The sequence below is a fragment of the Myotis daubentonii genome, chromosome 14, assembly GCF_963259705.1.
Source record: "Myotis daubentonii chromosome 14, mMyoDau2.1, whole genome shotgun sequence".
NCBI classification, from domain to species: domain Eukaryota; kingdom Metazoa; phylum Chordata; class Mammalia; order Chiroptera; family Vespertilionidae; genus Myotis; species Myotis daubentonii.
The window spans coordinates 50009903-50028861 of NC_081853.1; the positions used below are offsets into that span (position 1 = coordinate 50009903).

Here is an 18959-nt window from a genome sequence, read left to right on the forward strand (position 1 = left end):
CCGGGATGCCTAGGCAGTTTGGAAAAAATCTGGCTTGGCGAATTCTGACTCAAACTAATAATGTTCCAATTATTCCTTTCTGAGTTGTCTCTCTCTCACTTCCTCTTTCTTGTGGGGTGTCCCTCTGGTCCCATCAGTGGGGAAGCTGTATCTGTATTTATTGTCACTTCCAAAGGGACCATCCACCCCTGCGAGACGGTCCCTCACAAGGAGAGAGCCCCTGAGGTTGTCTCCAGCAGCACCGAGGACATCTTCAAGCTACCCTCTCTTCTGGCAAAGGAGGCCCACTGAGCCTGGCTGATGCAGCCCAGGTTCTTCAGGGTCTTCACAAGATCCCGGCGGAATCTCTCACCCACAAACACGTAGAGGACGGGGTTCAGGCAGCTGTGGAAGAAGGCAATGGTTTGCGTGACCTGGAAGCAGATGTCAAGGTTGATGGAAACGGCACAGCTCGAGATGAACCGGGCGTAGGCGTCGATGGTCTGCACCAGCAGGATGCAGTTGTAGGGGAACTGAGATAAGACAAAGACAGTAAGGACGGTGATGGTCACCTTCAGGGCCTTGTGCTTGGAAGACTTCTTGGCTTGGGTCAGAGTGTGAATGATGATGGTGTAGCAGCAAGCCATGACCATAAAGGGAAGGAAGAACCCCAGGATCACCTTCAGGGTCAAGACGACCGACTTCGACTTGGTGCTCTCATCGCGAGGGTACACCATGGTGCAGACGGTGATGTTAGAATCCCTCTTGAGTTGGCTGTACAGGATTTCTGGGATGCAGAGAGCGGCCGCCATCGCCCAGACGACAATGCAGACCATTTTGCTGTAGAGAAGCCTTTTCTGCCTCCAGGTCTGCGCTCGCGTGGCCTGGGCAATGGCGATATACCTGTCCACGCTGATGCACATGATCAGCAGCCCACAGCTGTAGAAGTTCATCTTGTACATGCTGTTGACCGCTTTGCACATGAAGGTCTGGAATTTCCACTGGTCGGCAGCGGCGATGGCCCAGAAGGGAAGAGTGGCCAGAAAGAGAAGGTCGGCAATGGCCAGATTCAGCAGGAACATGTCCGTCATGGTCTTCACCCTGGTGCAGTACCAGTAGACGAGGATGACCAGACTGTTGCCCACGGTGCCCACGATGAACACCAGCCAGTACAAGGGCGGGAGGAAGTGGCTCGCAAACTCCCTGACGTTATTTTTCTTACAGAAGAAGTCCAACCAGTTTAAGTTCTCATAGTCATCCATGGAAGACGTGGAGTCATAGCTGAAGCCATCAGACAGATTAGGGACAGGACTCTGCAAGAGGACGCAAGACGGCATTAGGTCAAGGACACTCTTTTGGAGGCTCTGATGGCAGAGGCATGGACCACTTGACCCTTCCAAGCCCCAAAGCCTTTGATAAGACAAAAGAAATGTACATGCAGAAAACAGGGATTCTGAGAGCATCTGCTTGGATCATAACATTTATGTATTCAACAAATGTTTGTTGAGCACCTATGGTATGTCAGATACTCTGTATGTGCTGAAGATACAGAGGTGGATAAGTCAGCATGGTTCCTGCTCTCCTGGAACTCACCGCTCATGGAGGGTACACACAAGGAGTGAGCAATTGCAGGACACGTGACAGGTCTCTCATGGGGACCACTGATGGGCACAAACTGTTATCACACTCTGCAAATGATGCTGACTGCCCCTTCTCCTCTCTGTTCTGTCCTCCCCAAAAAGGTCCTCAGAGGCTCTTCAACTTTTCTGGGTCCAGATCCCTCTGAGGCTTCTGAGAGCTATGGGTCTTCTGCTCCAGCAGCACCAACCGTATCCCCACATATGAGCACACATGTACACACGTGCATGCACACACATTCACACACTCTCACACACATGCACATACACAAGCCCCAAGGCAGGTTGTACCATTTTTAGGGTCCCTTGTTCAAAATTTGTTAAGAATTTCAGGCCCTAACCGGTTTGGCTCAGCGAATAGAGCGTCGGCCTGCGGACTGAAGGGTCCCAGGTTCGATTCCGGTCAAGGGCATGTACCTGGATTGCAGGCACATCCCCAGTGGGGGGCGTGCAAGAGGCAGCTGAATCAATGTTTCTCTCTCATCGATGTTTCTAACTCTGTATCCCTCTTCCTCTCCCTTGCTCTCTGTAAAAAATCAATAAAATATATATTTTTAAAAAATTTCAAAACAGTAGAGCATTAAATCACACAAGTGGCACCTCTAAGTACAGGGCCCTGTGCAGTGTACAGGGCAGACTCCCATGATGCAGGCCCTCACAAGCACACATACACATGCAAACACATGCAATTCATGCATAGATTTGCACATGCACACTCACATATGCACAAACATGCCTGCCCTCTTGCACACATGCACATATACACATATTGCACAAACTGTTCAGACACATGTACACACATGCATGCCCACATAACACCCCTCCTTGCAGTTTGGGTGAGTTCCTGGCCCAGAGCCAGTGCAGGAAGCCTGCTAGGGGAAGTGGAGATTGGGCTGGTGATCAGAACCCTGAGCCATGAGCCCTTGAGAAAGGGATGGAGGGTGGGAGGGAGCAAAAATCTAAAATTGCGTTTTCCTCTGTCTTCACAACATACCCCACAGGGCTTCTGGTTCTCCACATTTGTAAAGCCCTCTGCACTGCCTCTATGGGGTGCTGCTCAGTGGGGATCTTACCCAGGGAACCCTCCCAGAGAACTCCCTCCCCCACCCTGGATTCTTTCCCACACCCCCAAAAAGGGCAAGACAGGAGTGCATTTCAGGAGCTATACTCACTGTGAACTCTAGGGGTGTCATGGTGCGTCAGAGGCAAGCTCGCTTCTAGAAAGAGAGGGCAAAGATAAAGAAGAGGCTTGTCAAGGAGCAGTGATACACACCTAACGGTGGAGGTTCAATGTTAAATCTGTTTTCCTCATGAAAAAGATCGCAAGCAAGGTTGGGGTGCACGCCGTGCCGATGTCGGTCAGATAGTCTACATTCCAGAATCATCTTGATTGTCCACGTAGACGTGAGCGAAGCCTTCCTCTGAGGGCCCTGGCGCCTTCCCATTCCAGCGTCCTGTCTGTCAGCCTGGCTTCTCTTGGCTCAGCTTCTCCATCGGAGTCTGTTTACCTGATCCCCCTCTTCCCCATGTTATCAGCCTGACGACCGCAGGACCGCGGGTGACTTGGGAATGCTCGGGCCCAGACTCCGCAGGGGCAGGGGCAGGGCCTCTGGGTAACCAGGTGGCAAGAACATGAAAGGTGGGTGGCATCTGCCCGCATCAGAGTCCCTCTCCCGGAGGGCCCAGCGCCCCAGCACCTGCCTGCACGCTGGCTTACCAGCTCAGAGAAGGGTAAGGGGCCCTGTTTTCCCCGGATCCTGACTCCTGCCCCAAAAGCAAGTCCTAGGTTTGTTTACCAAAGAAGAGGTAGTGGCCTCATGTACAGGCCTCGGCTGACCGCGGGCCGGCTCCGCTGCTGTTTCCAGGTATTTGCATCTCTGTGAAAGCCACACGCCTGTAGGACCGAGGGACCCGCAGCTGGACTCCCTCAGGGCAGGGCCTGTGCCTGAGCGGGCGGGTCCTCTCACTCTGTGGTGTCCGGCGCCACACCCAAGCTCTAGAAGGAAGGAACCCTTCTCCGTCATCGTCATCGATCCCACCCTAACCTGCTGGTTTCCTTTGTATAACACAGCACCATGACTCGTCGTGCTTATCTGAAAGCCAGTGGTTTTCAGTGCATACCGTGTGAGACAACCGCTTTGGAAAAGCATTTGTCAGTTTCTTAAAAAATGAAACATGCCTACACTCTCCGTGCGCTTAGCCATCCCACTCCTGAGTGTTTGCCTAAGAAAAACGCAAGAAAGACTATCCACACAAACACTAAAGCACTAAAGTGTTCGTAGCAGCTTTACTTGTAACAGTCCCGACGCCCCTCACGCGTAGTGGAAGGATGAGTAAAATATGAACCCTTGCTACAGAGTGGAGGCGAATGGCTGGTACACCGGCTGGCTGAATAGCTATTTGTCTTTGATTGTCGTTGGACCTTGGTTATGGTTGGTTACCGCTGGATTCGGGGTGCACACAGGATCGCTGAGAATGGTGTTGGTGAGAGGTCGGGGACGGGCCTCCGAGCGCTGTGGGGAGTGTAAGTTTAGGTGATCTTTTTGGAGGGTGAAGCCGTATCTGTCGAAATTACAAAGCGCAACGGCTCTGACTCAGCAGCTCATCTGCTGGGAACACACCTACTGGTATTATCTCAAAAGAACACAGACCATGCACAGGGCTGTGTGCCAGCATTTCCCCCCAGGACAAAAAACAAAACAAAACAAAAAAAACTAGAAAAAACCTAACTATTCAGAAACTGGTCATATTCCAATGCATCTGTTCAATAAACCACCCGGAGCCAATAAATAGAATAAAGTAGACCTCACAGTCATACAAAGAGCTCAGCAAGATTATTAGGTGAAAATGTCTGGTGTAGAAGACTGCGTTGTGTGATCTTTTAAAATCTACATAAAAGGTGACACACCTCACAGCTGATTCGCACTAAAACATTGTCTGGCAGGAGCTTGAACAATGAGGGCCAGTGCAAAGTGAGACTTTCATTTTTTCCTTTACTTTGTGCATGAAGTTTGAAGAGCTAGCATAAAAATAACCTGTCAGCTATACTTAAAAAAAAAAAAAAAAAAAAAAGGCCCCGTTGCTCTTCCGCTCTGTGCACCTGTTTGCAAAGCTCATCCAGAGGAGGAACTCGAGCCGCCCAACTGGCCTGGACGCTCGCGGAGCGCACGTCTCCCATTCAGTTCTCCAAGCTGCTCTGCGTCTTTGAAACCCTGCGCTGGCTTTTTATAAGGTTTATCTCTCTTCCGTGACAAAGGTGTTTCTGGCTCATAGAAAATTTGGAGAGAGCCAAAGAGCAAACACGAACCATTTGCCTCCCCAGACCTAAAGACACCCCCCCGCGCGCGGCCTTGCTCTCCATTCCCCTCTATCTTAGTCAGAATACTTGTTGAGTATTTTATTCGTAAACTGCGAAGCCTCAGGGCGCGCTGTCATTTTCTTCTTGCCCCTGAGAAGGAGGGAAAAACAGAGCGGGGAAACCCCACATGTGACAAAAGGTACAGAGACTGTTGGGAGTGCCCTGGTGCCTGACTCAGTGATGCCCCACATCTCTGCCCCTGCTGCTCAGAGTCGCCCCGTCCCGGGCTCTGCGCCTGAACTGGAAAGCCCGCCTGTGTTGTGCAGCACAGTGAGCTGAGGCGGGGGGAGCACCATGGGCCAGAAGTGAAAGACCCCATCTGGCCCTGGGCATCCCTTTCTGCCTGTGGACCCTGGCAAGGGGTGACAGAGCCTCACTGAGCCTGGGTTTCCTCGTCTGTAAAAGGGAGGTGAGCCCGGCCAGTGTGGCTCAGTGGTTGAGCGTCGACCTATGAACCAGGAGGTCAGGGTTCGATTCCTGGTCAGGGCACATGCCCGGGCTACAGGCTCGATCCCCAGGAGGGGGCATGCAGGAGGCAGTCAATCAATGATTCTCTCTCATGATGGATGTTTCTCGCTCTATCTCTCCCTCTCCCTTCCTCTCTGAAATCAATAAAAACATGTATTTATAAAAAGGGAGATGATAGCCAACCTTCTCCGTGGTCTTGTTGGGAGGGTCAAGAGCAATGCCGTGCATGAATGCTTTTTGCAGAATGCAGAGAGCTCTGTGAGAACAAGGGGACGGTCTTCATCCCACAGCTCACTTACCAAGTGTGCCTTGATGCCTGATCCACTTGCTCAGCTTAAACAGTGTATCAGACATGACCTGTGTCCTCACAGCTCATGGCCACAAATACCAACAATGGTGAATGCTATGAAACGCTTTTGGGAATTAGGAGAAAGAAGTCACATTCTCCAACGCTGGGAGAAATCCAGGAGGGCTTCGCTGAGGAGGTGGTATTTTTGCTGGCCCTTGGAGCCTGGAGATCACAGAGACACATACAATGAAGGAAGAGAACATTGCTCCAGGGCAAAGAAGCATATCAACAAAGACATGAAAGCCAGAAAGCATGATGTGCCCCTCGCATCTTCCTTGGAGGCAGAGGAAAGCGAGAGACCTGCTGAGTCTCCAAAAGTGGAACATGCCTCTTAGACAAGTTAGCCTGGAATCAGTTTTTCTTTCTGTTCTCTACTGTCCTCACGTAACCAACATAAGAGTGAGCAGGGAGCAGCTGTGGGCGCAGTAACGCCCCCCATCCATAGACTTCATGGCTCACAGTAGTAACCCAGCAAATTGGACACTGACATGAGTCGGGAATGTGGGCCCTTCCTTTGATCTTTGTCCAGTTTGCTACAGGGTCAGGCCCACCCCCCAGGTCCCCATAGGCGCTGACCTGGCCCCCAAGGGCTCCCAGTGGGAGCCTGTGAGTGGGGCTCCTGAGTAGACAGGCAAATCATGGAAGAAACAGGCTTCCATGAGCTCTGGTTTGTTCCATCTGGAGGAGATGGGCGTGGGGACTGCTGGCTCACCCCACCCCAGGCCGGCACTCAGCACAGCTCACCTGCCCTGCCAGTGGCGGGAGCAGCAGCTGATTAAGAACTCAAGAGGGGTATGTTTGAAAGGCAAAACAGTATTCATTGATGAGTCATTTAAAAGAAAGCAGCTTGGCTGATTTCTGATTATAAAGGAGTCTTTTCACACCGTACCAGGAAAATCCCCCCAACGCAAGCACGCATCATGAAAGAAATGAAAACACAAACGCCTCTTGTCTAGTTTAGCCGCTGTTAACTTTCCCAGACACCTCCTGTTAGATGATTCCCTGCACACACACACACACACACACACACACACACACACACACACACACACTCTTAATGGTGAGGAAATCCAACTGCACACACAATGCTCTATCTTGCTTTCTAGTGAACAGTCCCTCATGGGCCACTTTTAATGCCAATTTAACATGGAGCCACAACATCCGATTGGGTGGCCGCTGAGTATTTCGTTGTCTGAATGGGCTACAATCTATTCGACCCATCACCTCCTGGGCATGTCATCGCTCACCCTGGAAGCCTGGTACTCATGACCACTGAACACGTACACAAAAGCCTGGGTCTTAGAAGCTATTGCGACTGCACACAGCTGAGGACACAGGTGGCCCAGGGACGGGGAGGAGGAGGTAGCGGGGTACTCACCTTGAAGGGCAGCACGCGAGAGAGGCTCGCGAGAGAGGCTCGGGGAGAAGGGACCGCCAGCTGTGCCTGGGAGGGGCTGGCTTGCTGTCTGCCTGGGACGAGAGGCAAGCCTTCTGAGCAGGCAGCGACCCGGTGAAAACAGCACAGAGGAAGCCAGGCCACCCCTGTCAGTGCTGTCACTGGTGGGGTGGGCCCAGAGGGTGGGGAGTGGGGTGTCACCAGCTGCAGCTTTCAGCAATTCGCAGCGTCGATGGTTTGCAACCAGAAATGAAAGGCCAGGGGAAGCTGGGCTAAGCTAAAACCATCTCTGAACACGCATGTACAGGCTGATCATGTAAGAATAGCGTTTTTTCCTGGACGGTGCGGCTGCTGACAGGAAAAGGGAAGTGGAGAGTCCCAGTGAGGGCTGGACCGTCAGCTGGTGAAGGTGCATCTGTCAGGTCTCTTCAGGTGCTGGTGTCTGAGCAGGCCTGGGGGATCGTCGCCCCAGAACTGTCCATCACCTTGGGACCCTTTGGCCTTGACCTAAACCCATCGAGCCGTGCAGTCCGATACAGTGACTGGTAGCCCCATGTGCCGCTTTAATTTAAAATTAATTCAAATGTAACTAGTTCCTTAGTCACATGAGCCACACGGCAGGTGTGAGATAGCTGCACGGAGCCAAGGACAGCGTGCCCGTCCTCTCTGGCATCCTATCGAATGGCACTACGTTAGCCAACATGTGACACAGACCTAGGAACACAGGGAATGCTGGGGGGCCGCAAGCACCGTAAACTCGGGGTCACCTAGAGCAAGATTTTATTTGGGTGTGGCCACTCTATATCAGCTACATTAACACTGATAATATGTTTCATTTTATTCATTATGGGTGTTTAGATGAAATTTTGGAAAAAGCCGAAACATACAAAATGTGTTTTTTAAAATATATTTTTATTGATTTCAGAGAGGGAAGGAGAGGGGGAGAGAGATAGACACGTCAATGATGAGAGAGAATCATTGATCGGCTGCCTCCTCCATTGGGGATGGAGCCTGCAACCCGGGCACGTGCCCTGACCGGGAATCGAACTGTGACCTCCTGGTTCGTAAGTTGATGCTCAACCACTGAGCCACGCCAGCCGGGCCAACATGTTATGTTTTTAACGAGGCTCGAACCGGGAGTCTCCCCAGCCACCTCGATGGCGGGCCTTGGATCAGGACACAATTGCACCCCCGCTGGGCTCAGAGGAAAGCCCCAAGTGGGTCCCCTGTTGTGATTATGACAGTCTTGCTCTGAGGACAATCACAACCACAGTCCCGGGGAGACAGTTCCCCTGGTCAGTGTCCCCCGACCCTGTGGACCCGGCGGTGCCCTCCAGCAGAGCAGGCCTCCCAGACACAGGGCCCCTCAGTCACCATCAATCTGGACAGAAAGGAAAACAAAGGGTGAGATGCAGTTGGATTGATTACCTACATAGGAAGGGCCAACACTCAGCCCCCGGACGGGCGCAGTAAGAATGAAAGCAGTGGTTGATGCAGCCGCCGCCTCCACGGAGCCCTGAGTTCCCTTCCCTCGCCCCACGTTCGCTGAGCATCATGTCGAAAGGGTGCATGGCTGGGAAGCAGCCCCTCGCGTCTCCCTCTTCACTGGCCACTGTGACCGAGAAGGAAGGGGCAGCAGAGGGAGGACAATGCGCTGCTAACTGCCTCTCCCGCTGTCTTTGCGCGGAGAGCCGTCAACCGGCTTCTCCCTGCGTCTGACGGGCCGGCCGGGAAGGCTTTTGGGAGGCTGGGCTGGCACGCCCTGCCCCTGTGGTGCAGGAAGATGCTGGGCTTTCCACCTTCTCGGGCCCAGGCCGTTTCTTCCCCAGGTAAGGGCATCCCACTACTTGCCCACCTGCTGCCTGGGTGAGAGGGTGGGAGGAGGGGAAGTGGGGCAGGCAGTGGGGGAGAAAAGGATTAAACGCACCCTACGCCTCCGGGCCTGGAAGAGCTGCCTTAGAACTCCCAGGTCCCCTCCCCGGGGAGGGGGGTGCAGAGAGGAGCCTGGGGGGCGGGGGGGCACGAGGCTGCCGGGAAGCGGGAGAGAGGACCCACTCATTTCTCGGAGCCTGGGACCGATGCGGTTGTGGTAGCTGTCGTGGGTTTAGGTTCGTTCCCCGGAGGGAAAGCCCCATTCTTTTGTTTTCTTGGCTGCGTTCCTTTCTTCGCAGGTAGAATCCAGAGCTGGGCGGTTCTGAGAGGTTGCAGGTTCCCCTTTGCAATGGGCATTACTCTGCATTCTCACCCTGCGAAGGGGAGTTCCCGAGGGCAGGGCCGGGGCGCGTCCCCTCTGGGTCGGGTTGCGGGGCCGGGTGCGGGGCCCACGCTCCGGCATTCCCACGTTCTGAGCGCCTAACACGGTTTGCCTGCCGCCCTCCGTTTCCAGGGCCTCCACGTTTAAACCAGGCTCGGTGTCTGTCCTCCTTCCGAGGCTCCCACACATCCTGGGAGAGTGATGATGTGAGGTGTCCATTCTTCATGGACTAAGGCAGGGGTGGGCAAACTTTTTGACTCGAGGGCCACAATGGGTTCTTAAACTGGACCGGAGGGCCGGAACAAAAGCATGGATGGAGTGTTTGTGTGAACTAATAGAAATTCAAAGTAAACATCATTACATAAAAGGGTACGGTCTTTTTTTTTTTTAGTTTTATTCATTTCAAACGGACCGGATCTGGCCTGCGGGCCGTAGTTTGCCCACGGCTAGACTAAGGCCTTATCTGAACCTGGGGAGTCCAGAGTGTCTGCAAGGGGTTCACAGGAGCCCGGTGGGGAGAGTCTGAGGGGGGCAGTGGCCAGGGGCCCCAATGGCAAACGTCCGAGGGATAAATCTGTAAGGACTCTCCTTCTGCCCACTGGCCCCATGAGGCTGGGGACCCTGGGGGCTTGGCCATGGTTGCAGCCCAGCAGCGATTGATATCTCTCTCTCTCTCTCTCTCTCTCTCTCTCTCTCTCTCCCCCCCCCTTTCTCCGCCTTCCCCTCTGAAATCAATAAAAATATTTTTAAATTTTTAACAAATTAAAATTGGCTTAAACTTAAATGTAAACAGCTACCTATGGCTAGTGGCCACCATGGGGGACAGTTCAGGTCTGGACGGACCACCTTCCAGCAGCTGATATCTCTCCCTAAGCCGGCACCTTGAGACGGCTCTGTCTGTGATACAAGCCAAGGGCCTCTGGGGCTTGGGGGCCACTCTCCTCTCGCCAGGGGCAGAGGGGCTTGAAGGGGAGCCCCTCCCTTATCTTTTGCCAGATTCAGTGGCCATGACTAGCCATTGAAAGTGAGGAGGCCGGATAGGAGGCAGTTGTCAGAGGCAGAGAGAGAGAGAATGAATGAATGAGTGGCGGTCCCCACCCTGCAGCAGCGGGAATGAAAGGGGTGGGGGCCACAAGAGCTGACATACGACAGGAAAGGGGAACGCAAGGTCACTTGGAGGCTCCGGAGAGACTTGGGTGCCTTCACAGAGAGGGGACGTGGGAGGAAAAGTTGGTTTGAGCCGACAGTGACGCACTTAGCGTTGGATGTGATGTGGTCCAGGGATTGGAGTGGACGTATCTGGAGCTCAGAGGGAGGTCAAGAGTTCATCTTGCAGCCTCCAAGCTCTTGCAGAACCTGAGCTATTTATAAGGGAGATGAATGTCCTCCCCGCTTCCTCCACGGTCTGTGCCTGCAGCAGGTGAAATGTGAGACCGGTTGCAGGATTTATCTCATGTGCCTCAGCTCTTAGTGATGAAGCTCAGCCCTTCTGCCTGGACGCACTTGCTCACTGGAAGAGCTCAGCTGAGTCCTTCACTCAGCATCTCCATGTCACATTCCTACTCTGTGCTGCTCTGATCTAAGAGACAGGGGTGAAGCAGTAAACGAGACAGATCATATTAAACTAAATGACAGAACTGGAGCAGAGAGATGACAGTGTGGCTTCGGGAGGGCTCGCTAAAGAGGTGACGTTGAAGAAGTCCCCATAAAGGTGAAGACTGGGGAGACCATTCCCAGCAGAGGGGACCAGTGGCAGGAAGAGCTGGCCGTGCCCCGGGATGTCAAGACCATATGCTGGGGACAGAGAGGGCTGGGGGGGGGGGGCAGCCAGAGAAACGGTGGGCCCCCTCGTGCGGGGACTAGAGGCCAGGGTCGTCGTTTTGATCTGATGCCAGGCGTGAGGTTTACGTAAACATAAGAGGTTTACACAGACAGTGACATGACCCGACCTCCACGTCTCACAGCTCACAGGCTGCTGCATGGGAGACTTCAAGGAAAACAGCAAGAGCTCGAGTGGTTTCTCCGCAGGCTCTGGGAGTGAGGCCCACATGCCAGAGCAGCTGGCAGATGGGCGTGTCCCTGAGCTCGGCCCGCAGGAGCCAGACCCCGCATCTGCCAGCCACTGTCCCTGCTCCTTGTCTGACTGTAGGGAGGCGTGGGTGTGAGTCCGAACACCCATGTCCCTTCCTCTCTGACACCCAGGCTGAGGGAGGGCACCCCACTGACGGCAGGTAACTTTTGCAGCGCTGGTGACAACCAGACCATGAGATGTGCTGATGGCTTTTTAAAAAATAAGTTTTGCGTTTTTTTAAAAGCAGTTTTGGGTTCACAGCAAATTTGAGCAGAAGATACAGAGAGTTCCCACACGCAGGCATCCCCACCAGAGTGATTCATCTGCTACCACTGATGAACCTCCACTGTCGTCATAACCACCCAGCGTCCACAGTTCACCCGAGGGCTCACGCTTGGTGTTGTAGGTTCTTGGGGTTTGGACAAAGGTCTAATGACGTATCCACCCTGGGAGTATCGCACGGAGTAGTCCCACGGCCTTAGAAATCCTCTGCTTCTTCATTCCTCTCCCCCAGCCCCCCGCAACCACTGATCTTTTTACCGCCTCCATCATGTTGCCTTTTCCAGAATGTCTTATAGCTGGAATCATGCAGTATGTAGCCTTTTCAGCTTGGCCTCTTTCACTTAGTAATATGCACTTAAGGTTCCTCCATGTCTTTTCATGACTTGATAGCTCGTTTCTTTTTATCACTGAGTAATAGTCCATTGTCTGGATGGACCACTTTCTACATATCCATTCACCTACTGAAGGACACCTTGGTTGCGTCCAAGTTTGGGCAATTGTGAATAAAGCTGCTGTAAACATCTATGGGCAGGTTTCTGTGTGGGCATACAGTTTGAACACGTTCGGGAGAATTCCAAGGAGCATGCTTGCTGGATCATAGGGTAAGAGGAAGTTTGTTTTGTAAGAAACTACCCAACTGTCTTCCACGATGGCCGTACCATTTAGAATCCCCACCAGCAATGAATGGGGGTGTTTGCTGCTGTCGTGTCCTGGATGTCGGCCATTCTAATAGGTGCGTAGTGGCATCTCATTATTTTAACTTGCATTTCCCTGATGACATATGACATGGAGCATACGTTCATATACTTATGTGCCATCTGTGTATCTTTTCTGGTGAGGCGTCTGTTCAGATCTTCGGCCCATTTTAAATTCAGGTTGTTTATTTTCTTATTGATGAGTTTTAAGAGTTCTTTGTATATCTTGGAGAGCAGTCCTTCATCAGCTGTATCGTCTGCAAATATTTTCGCCCAGCCTGTGGCTTATTTTCTCGTCCTCCTGACAGAGCAGATGTTTTTCACTTTAATGAAGTCCAGCTTCTCAATTCTCTCTGATGGATTGTGCCTTTTGAGTTGAATCTCAAAAGCCATCGCCACACCCAGGGCTACTCAGGTTTAGCCCCATGCTATCTTCTAAACGTTTTCTAGTTTAGCCCTTTACATTGAGATCTGTGACCCACTTGAGTTAATTTTCGGAGGAGGTGTGAGGTCTGTGTAGAGATTCACTCTCCGCATGTGGATGGCCAGTGGTTCCAGCACCATTTGTTGAAGAGACTGTCGGTGCTCCATTGAATTGCCTTTGCTCCTTTGTCAGAGATCAGCTGACTATATTCATGGGGGTCTATTTCTGGGCTCTCTATTCTGTGTCATTGATCTAGTTGCCTGTGTTTTTCCACCAACACCACACTGTCTTGATTGCCGGAAGGGTGTTTAACTAGGGGGAGTTTTGTGAACCTAAAAATCAGACCATTCCGTTTTTAACTCTTCTTTTCCTAGAAGAAACGCAAATTACAAATGGACCCCCATCCCAGAGCCTCATCCCGCCCCCAGTTGCGCCCGGGATTTTGACCCTCACCCTGTCTCTCACCCCCTGGTGACACTGATAGTTGATAACTTTTTTCAAACGCTGAAAGTTCAATGGCTGGTATTGTTTAAAAGTCAGAAATTTTCCACGGCATTAATATAGCTGTGTCAAAACGTCCCGTTTCAAAATGGCCACATCAGAAGCACCACATCAAAGGTCAGGCCCCTACATGGAGCTCAGAGGAGCCTTCCTGACGGGCAGCAGCTGGCCCAGGGCTCTGCTTCCTCCTCTCGCCACACACCTGAGCTGCTACCTGCTGGACGGGGAACCCGAATTCAGACCCCAGCCCAGGCCTCAGAGTCCTCACAGGGCTCCACCTGAGAAGCGACTGCTCATTTTTCAATATTAACCACGTTTTAAAAAAAATACACCGACAAAGGTCATGCAGCAGCCTTCCCAGACAGTCCTACGGCCCAGACAGAGTCAATACGTCTCCAGCTGTAGGAGTTGGACCCCGGTAGTTTCTCGCTCTGACAAGCCCTGATGAAGCTTCTCCCCCTGCATCCTCGATCATGTAGGAGGGTCACCTGCTGTCTCGGCTCCCACCTGTGGTGTCTTGTATTGGGGGGAGGGGGCAGGTGGGGGGCCTCTGAGCAAGGGTGGGGGACAGTTCCCCTTCCTCTCCCCATTCTTGCCAGCACCACAGAAATGACCCGCCCTTGCTTTCTGTTGGCCTCAAAGACTTAGCTCATTTCTCTTTCTGTTTTAAGGCTCCTGCTATCTACCCAATTTCCTGAACTTCCCCCATTCCACCCACCCCCGGGAATGGCCAAGGAAGAGAGTCGAAAGGTCCGTACTTGGGCGAACAGTGCTGGGATGACTGCCACGTACTGTGGGACCCTGGGCAAGAGCCTTCCTTTCCTGTCTTTGGGGTCAGTGCCCCTCCAAGGGTTGCCGTGAGGGCAACAGGGCAAAAGTGGGGAAGAGCTGAGTCAGGGCCTGGACCTCAGCACAGGCCCAGTGAGCGGTACTCTCTCTGGAAGGTGTCATCGCGCTGTCATGGTTACACCTGGGGCCTGCCCAGTCTGCACGTGCTTGCAGGATGGCCTTGTCCCAGAGCCTCGTTCCTCTTCTGTAAAGCAGGGTGTCAGTAATTACGCCCCAGGGTGCTGTCGGGGTTGCTATCTAAGACGGTGATGTTCAGGAGGTGCCAGAGCAGCCATACTGATCCTGTTGTTATTTAAAGATTTTATTTCTAGCCCTGACCGGTTTGGCTCAGTGGATGGAGCGTCGGCCTGCGGACTGAAGGGTCCCGGGTTTGATTCCAGTCAAGGGCATGTACCTTGGTTGCGGGCACATCCCCAGTGGGGGGTGTGCAGGAGGCAGCTGATCGATGTTTCTCTCTCATCAATGTTTCTAGCTCTCTATCCCTCTCCCTCCCTCTCTGTAAAAATCAATAAAATATATATTTTTTAAAAAGATTTTATTTCTAGGCACTACAGAGAAATTCAATAAATGGCCAGGGTAGGAAGAGCACTTAAATTCAACCTAATTAGCAGGCTTGCCTCGAGGTCGCACCCTGGATTCCCCTTTCTAACAACCTTTTTTCTTTTTAATTTAGTATAATTTGATTGTTTTAAAACTTTATTATTCCAAGTATTACAAATGTCCCCTTTCCCCCTGTTGACCCCGTCTACCACACTCCCGGCCCCTCCCTAGGCCTTCCCCCACTAATGTTTGTCCATGGGCGATGCATATAATTCCTTGTTTAGTCTCTTCCCGTTCTTCCCCTTCTGAAATGCGTCCGTCTGTTGCATGTTTCAATGTCTCTGGATCTGTTTTGTTCTGCAGTTTATTTTGTTCATTAGATTCCACATATAAGTGAGATCACGTGATACTTACTTGTCTTTCTCTGACTGGCTTATTTCGCTTAGCGTAATACTCTCCAGGTCCCTCCATGCTGTCTCAAAGGGTGAGAGATGCTTCCTTTCTTCGGCTGCATAAAAACCTTTTTTCTTAATGCTTCCAAAGCCACTCGGAGATTTCCCAGGGTTTCCGCTCCTGCTCCTGGGGAAGAACAGTGCAGGCTTCCTCTTGACTGGATTCCCAGTCTTCTCCAGGGGAAAAGAAAAGAAAAGAAAAGAAAAGAAAAGAAGAGGAGAGGAGAGGAGAGGAGAGGAGAGGAGAGGAGAGGAGAGGAGAGGAGAGGAGAGGAGAGGAGAGGAGAAGAGAAGAGAAAAGAAAAGAAAAGAAAAGAAAAGAAAAGAAAAGAAAAGAAAAGAAAAGAAAAGAAAAGAAAAGAAAAGAGAAAAGAAATGTCCTGAGCACCTAGTTTGTGCCAGGAGCTTTACAAACACCACCTCATTTAAATCCCATAATGACTCTGTAAGACAGAGAGTGTGTCCTTTTTAAAGATAAGGCAGCTGAGTCTTTGAGCAGCTAACTGAATTTCTGGAGATGTTCTCTAAAGGAAGTAAGCGAGGGATACCAGTTGGCTATTGCTGCATAACAAACCAGTCCACAGTTTAGTGGATTAACACAATGATTATTATTTAGCTCATGATTCTGTAAGTTGCGATCTTTTTAAAGACACCACAGCCCCGCAGCGGGTACCAGCCAGGACTTCAGCCTCCCCTGCCTCTAGAACAGCCGTGGGCAGTTTGAAATGAATAAAACTATTGAAAAAAAAGACCGTACCCTTTTATGTAATGATGTTTACTTTGAATTTATATTAGTTCACACAAACACTCCATCCATGCTTTTGTTCCGACCCTCCGGTCCAGTTTAAGAACCCATTGTGGCCCTCGAGTCAAAAAGTTTGCCCACCCCTGCTCTAGAAGCTCCTTGGGCAGACGGGCAGACGGGACCCCTCATCTGCCACCTCACATCCCCTGGGAGCTTGTAAAAACTGCAGAGTCAGGCCCTGCCCCAGACTCACTGAGTCAAATCTGCATTTTTCAAGATCCAGGGGATTTGGGTACTCAGTATAGTTTGAGAAGTTGGTTTTGGGAATAGGACTGGGACTGGGGGGGAAATAATAATGATAAGGAGGGTTTTGTCTTCATCCTTCAGAGAATTGTTTGACCTTTATTTAGCCAAGTGCATGTTATTTATTACTTTAATTTTACCAGTTTTCAATGGTTAAAAAAATAAATACCTGGGGAGGATGTGGTTTCTTTCTAATATGTATTCTTCGTCAGTTGAAGCTCATCCTGGCCCTGGCCCTGGCTTTGACCAGGGCGATCTTTCTAAAGACACCGCAGCCCCGCAGCGGGTGCCAGCCGGGACTTCAGCCTCCCCTGCCTCTAGAAGCTCCTCGGGCAGACGTGACCCCTCATCTGCCACCTGCAGACTTTGCCATGAGGGCATGTCTGAGTTTTTTCCGCCTCCTCCCCAGCAGCTGAGAGGAGCCCACAGCTACAAACCGTCTACACAACCTCCCAGCATCTGTTTTGTTTCCTCCCCGGGCCCAGGTTTTACTGGGACTTATCTGAGCCCAGGGGTTCTAAGTGTGTTTCCTGGGCCACCAGCAGCCCTGCGTGCTTGTTAGAGTGTGGGTGCTGCAGAGCCACGGAACCAGAACTGGGCTGCCCAGGAGTCTGCACTTGAACAAGCCCCCAGATCCTGCTGCTGCCACACCAGCCGTTCCTTCCTGGGTCTGTTTGTCACAGACCTCCCCTGGGCTCCCAGTAGCACCTCCTCTGTGATAACTCCAGCTTCCTAGCCACTTTATCTTTTTAATTTATTTTTTATTGTTGCCTAGATGCTTTTCACAAAGGATCAAACCACAGCCTCCCTGAGCCTGTTCTCAAAAAATGGCTGGAGCCTCTCTTTATAGAATCTTTTCATTTAATTTGATTTAGTTTTTATGAGTCTGTTTCTATTTTCTTTGTTAGTTTATTTTGTTCACATATGAGTGAAATCATATGGTGCATGTCTTTCTCTGACTGGCTTATTTCAATTAGCATAATACTCTTTGGGTCTATCCGTGCTGTCTCAAAGGGTAAGATCTCCTTCTTTTTAATGGCTGAGTAGTATTCCATTTTGTAAATGTACCACAGCTTTTAAGAATATATTTGTATTGATTTCAGAGATGAAGGGAGAGAGAGATTGAAACATTAATGATGAGAGAATCATTGATTGGCTGCCTCCTGCATGCCCTACACTGGAGATGGAGCCCACAACCGGGAATTGAACTGTGATTTCCTGGCTCATAGGCTGACACTCAACCACTGACACACACTGCCTGGGCCACCACAGCTTTTTTAACCACTCATATACCAATGGGCACTTGGGCTGCTTCCAGATCTTGACTATTATAAATAATGCTGCAATGAACATAGGGGTACATATATACTTTCTGATTGATGTTTGGGGTATCTTCTTACACATTCCCTGAAGTGGAATCATTAGGTCATGAGGCAGTTTCATGTTTAATTTTTGGAGAAAACGCCACACTGTTTCCCACAGCGGCTGCACCAGTCTGCATTCCCACCAGCAGTGCATGAGGGTTCCTTTTTCTCCACATCCTCGCCAGCACTTGTTGTTTATTGTTTTATTGATAGCCATCTGGCAGGTGTGAGATGATATCTCATTGTGGTTTTAATTTCCACTTCGCTGACGATTAGTGATGTTGAGTCTATGGAATCTTTTTTAATGAGACATTAAAATAGGGTGAAAAGGATCATGTCACAGCTCCTTACTCCATGCAGTACCCCACCTTTGGAGTCTATGCTTGTATCTGCTTCCTGGCCTCATCCGCATACATGAGAACGAACTGCAGAGAGCTTGGGTCTCCTGCCCCTGCCCCTGTAGCCCCGCTGCACCCGCTTCATGCCCGTTCCCTTGAGCCCCCAGACTTCAGCTGTCAGCCAGGAAGATGCCCATGCAGATAAGCTCCCCTGCGGTTGAGGGTGAGTCGGTGAGCCTGGGCCTGCCACTCCTTGCTGCCACCTGCTTGGCTCCTCTGTCTGTCACTGCGATGAGCCCCTCAGATAACCCCAGACGAGGGCCACAGACTTATATCACTTCCTTAGATGAGCAACTGACAAGCCAGGGCCCAAATCCTAAGCCCCCACTGCAGAGAAGATTCCCACCAGAAAGAGCTGGCCCTGGGTGGCTCACGCAGCCTTCCGTGGGCCAGGAAGCCGCGATTCTGAGCTTGGCTGGAATGGGCCTCTCTTGTTACTAGCCTGTTCTTGGTCTTTCTTCTTTGCTGTTGCAATCTTAGGGGCTTCACTCCGTTTTCTAAGGGTGTGTGGGTGTTAAAGTCACGCTATGGAAAAAAGATGCACACACATATACCGCAGGCTTTTTTTTTTTTTTTGTCTCTATGCAAGCAGATGTTTTCGTGACTTTCTGAAATAAAGAAAGCTGTTACTTTTTTGCAATTTCTCTTAGAAAACAAATTCTGTTCCTACAAACTCAAAAGAAAAAGACAAATAACCCTGATTTTAAAATATATGAAAAGGTGAAGAGGCAGCCATTCCCAGAGAAGGTGAGAGAAATGTTGGGAAAGATGCTCTATCTAAGTAAAACCAGGAAGATGCACATTAAACACCAATGATATTTGCACCCTGCGCCCAGCTGGCATGGCTCGGCTCAGTGGTTGAGCATTGACCTATGAACCAAGAGGTCACAGTTC

General features: G+C 51.1%; 1 protein-coding gene across 1 annotated transcript; it reads right to left on the reverse strand.

Annotated features, from left to right (window-relative positions):
• Positions 1-203: 203 nt before the first annotated feature.
• On the reverse strand, positions 204-7300 carry CCR9 (C-C motif chemokine receptor 9). Its single transcript, XM_059664314.1, has 3 exons — positions 7170-7300; positions 2789-2833; positions 204-1292 (listed from the first exon to the last, which is right to left on the reverse strand). The coding sequence occupies exons 2-3, from the start codon at positions 2807-2809 to the stop codon at positions 204-206; spliced, it is 1110 nt and encodes a 369-aa protein (XP_059520297.1). The 5' UTR covers positions 2810-2833; positions 7170-7300.
• Between the last annotated feature and the right edge of the window lie 11659 nt (positions 7301-18959).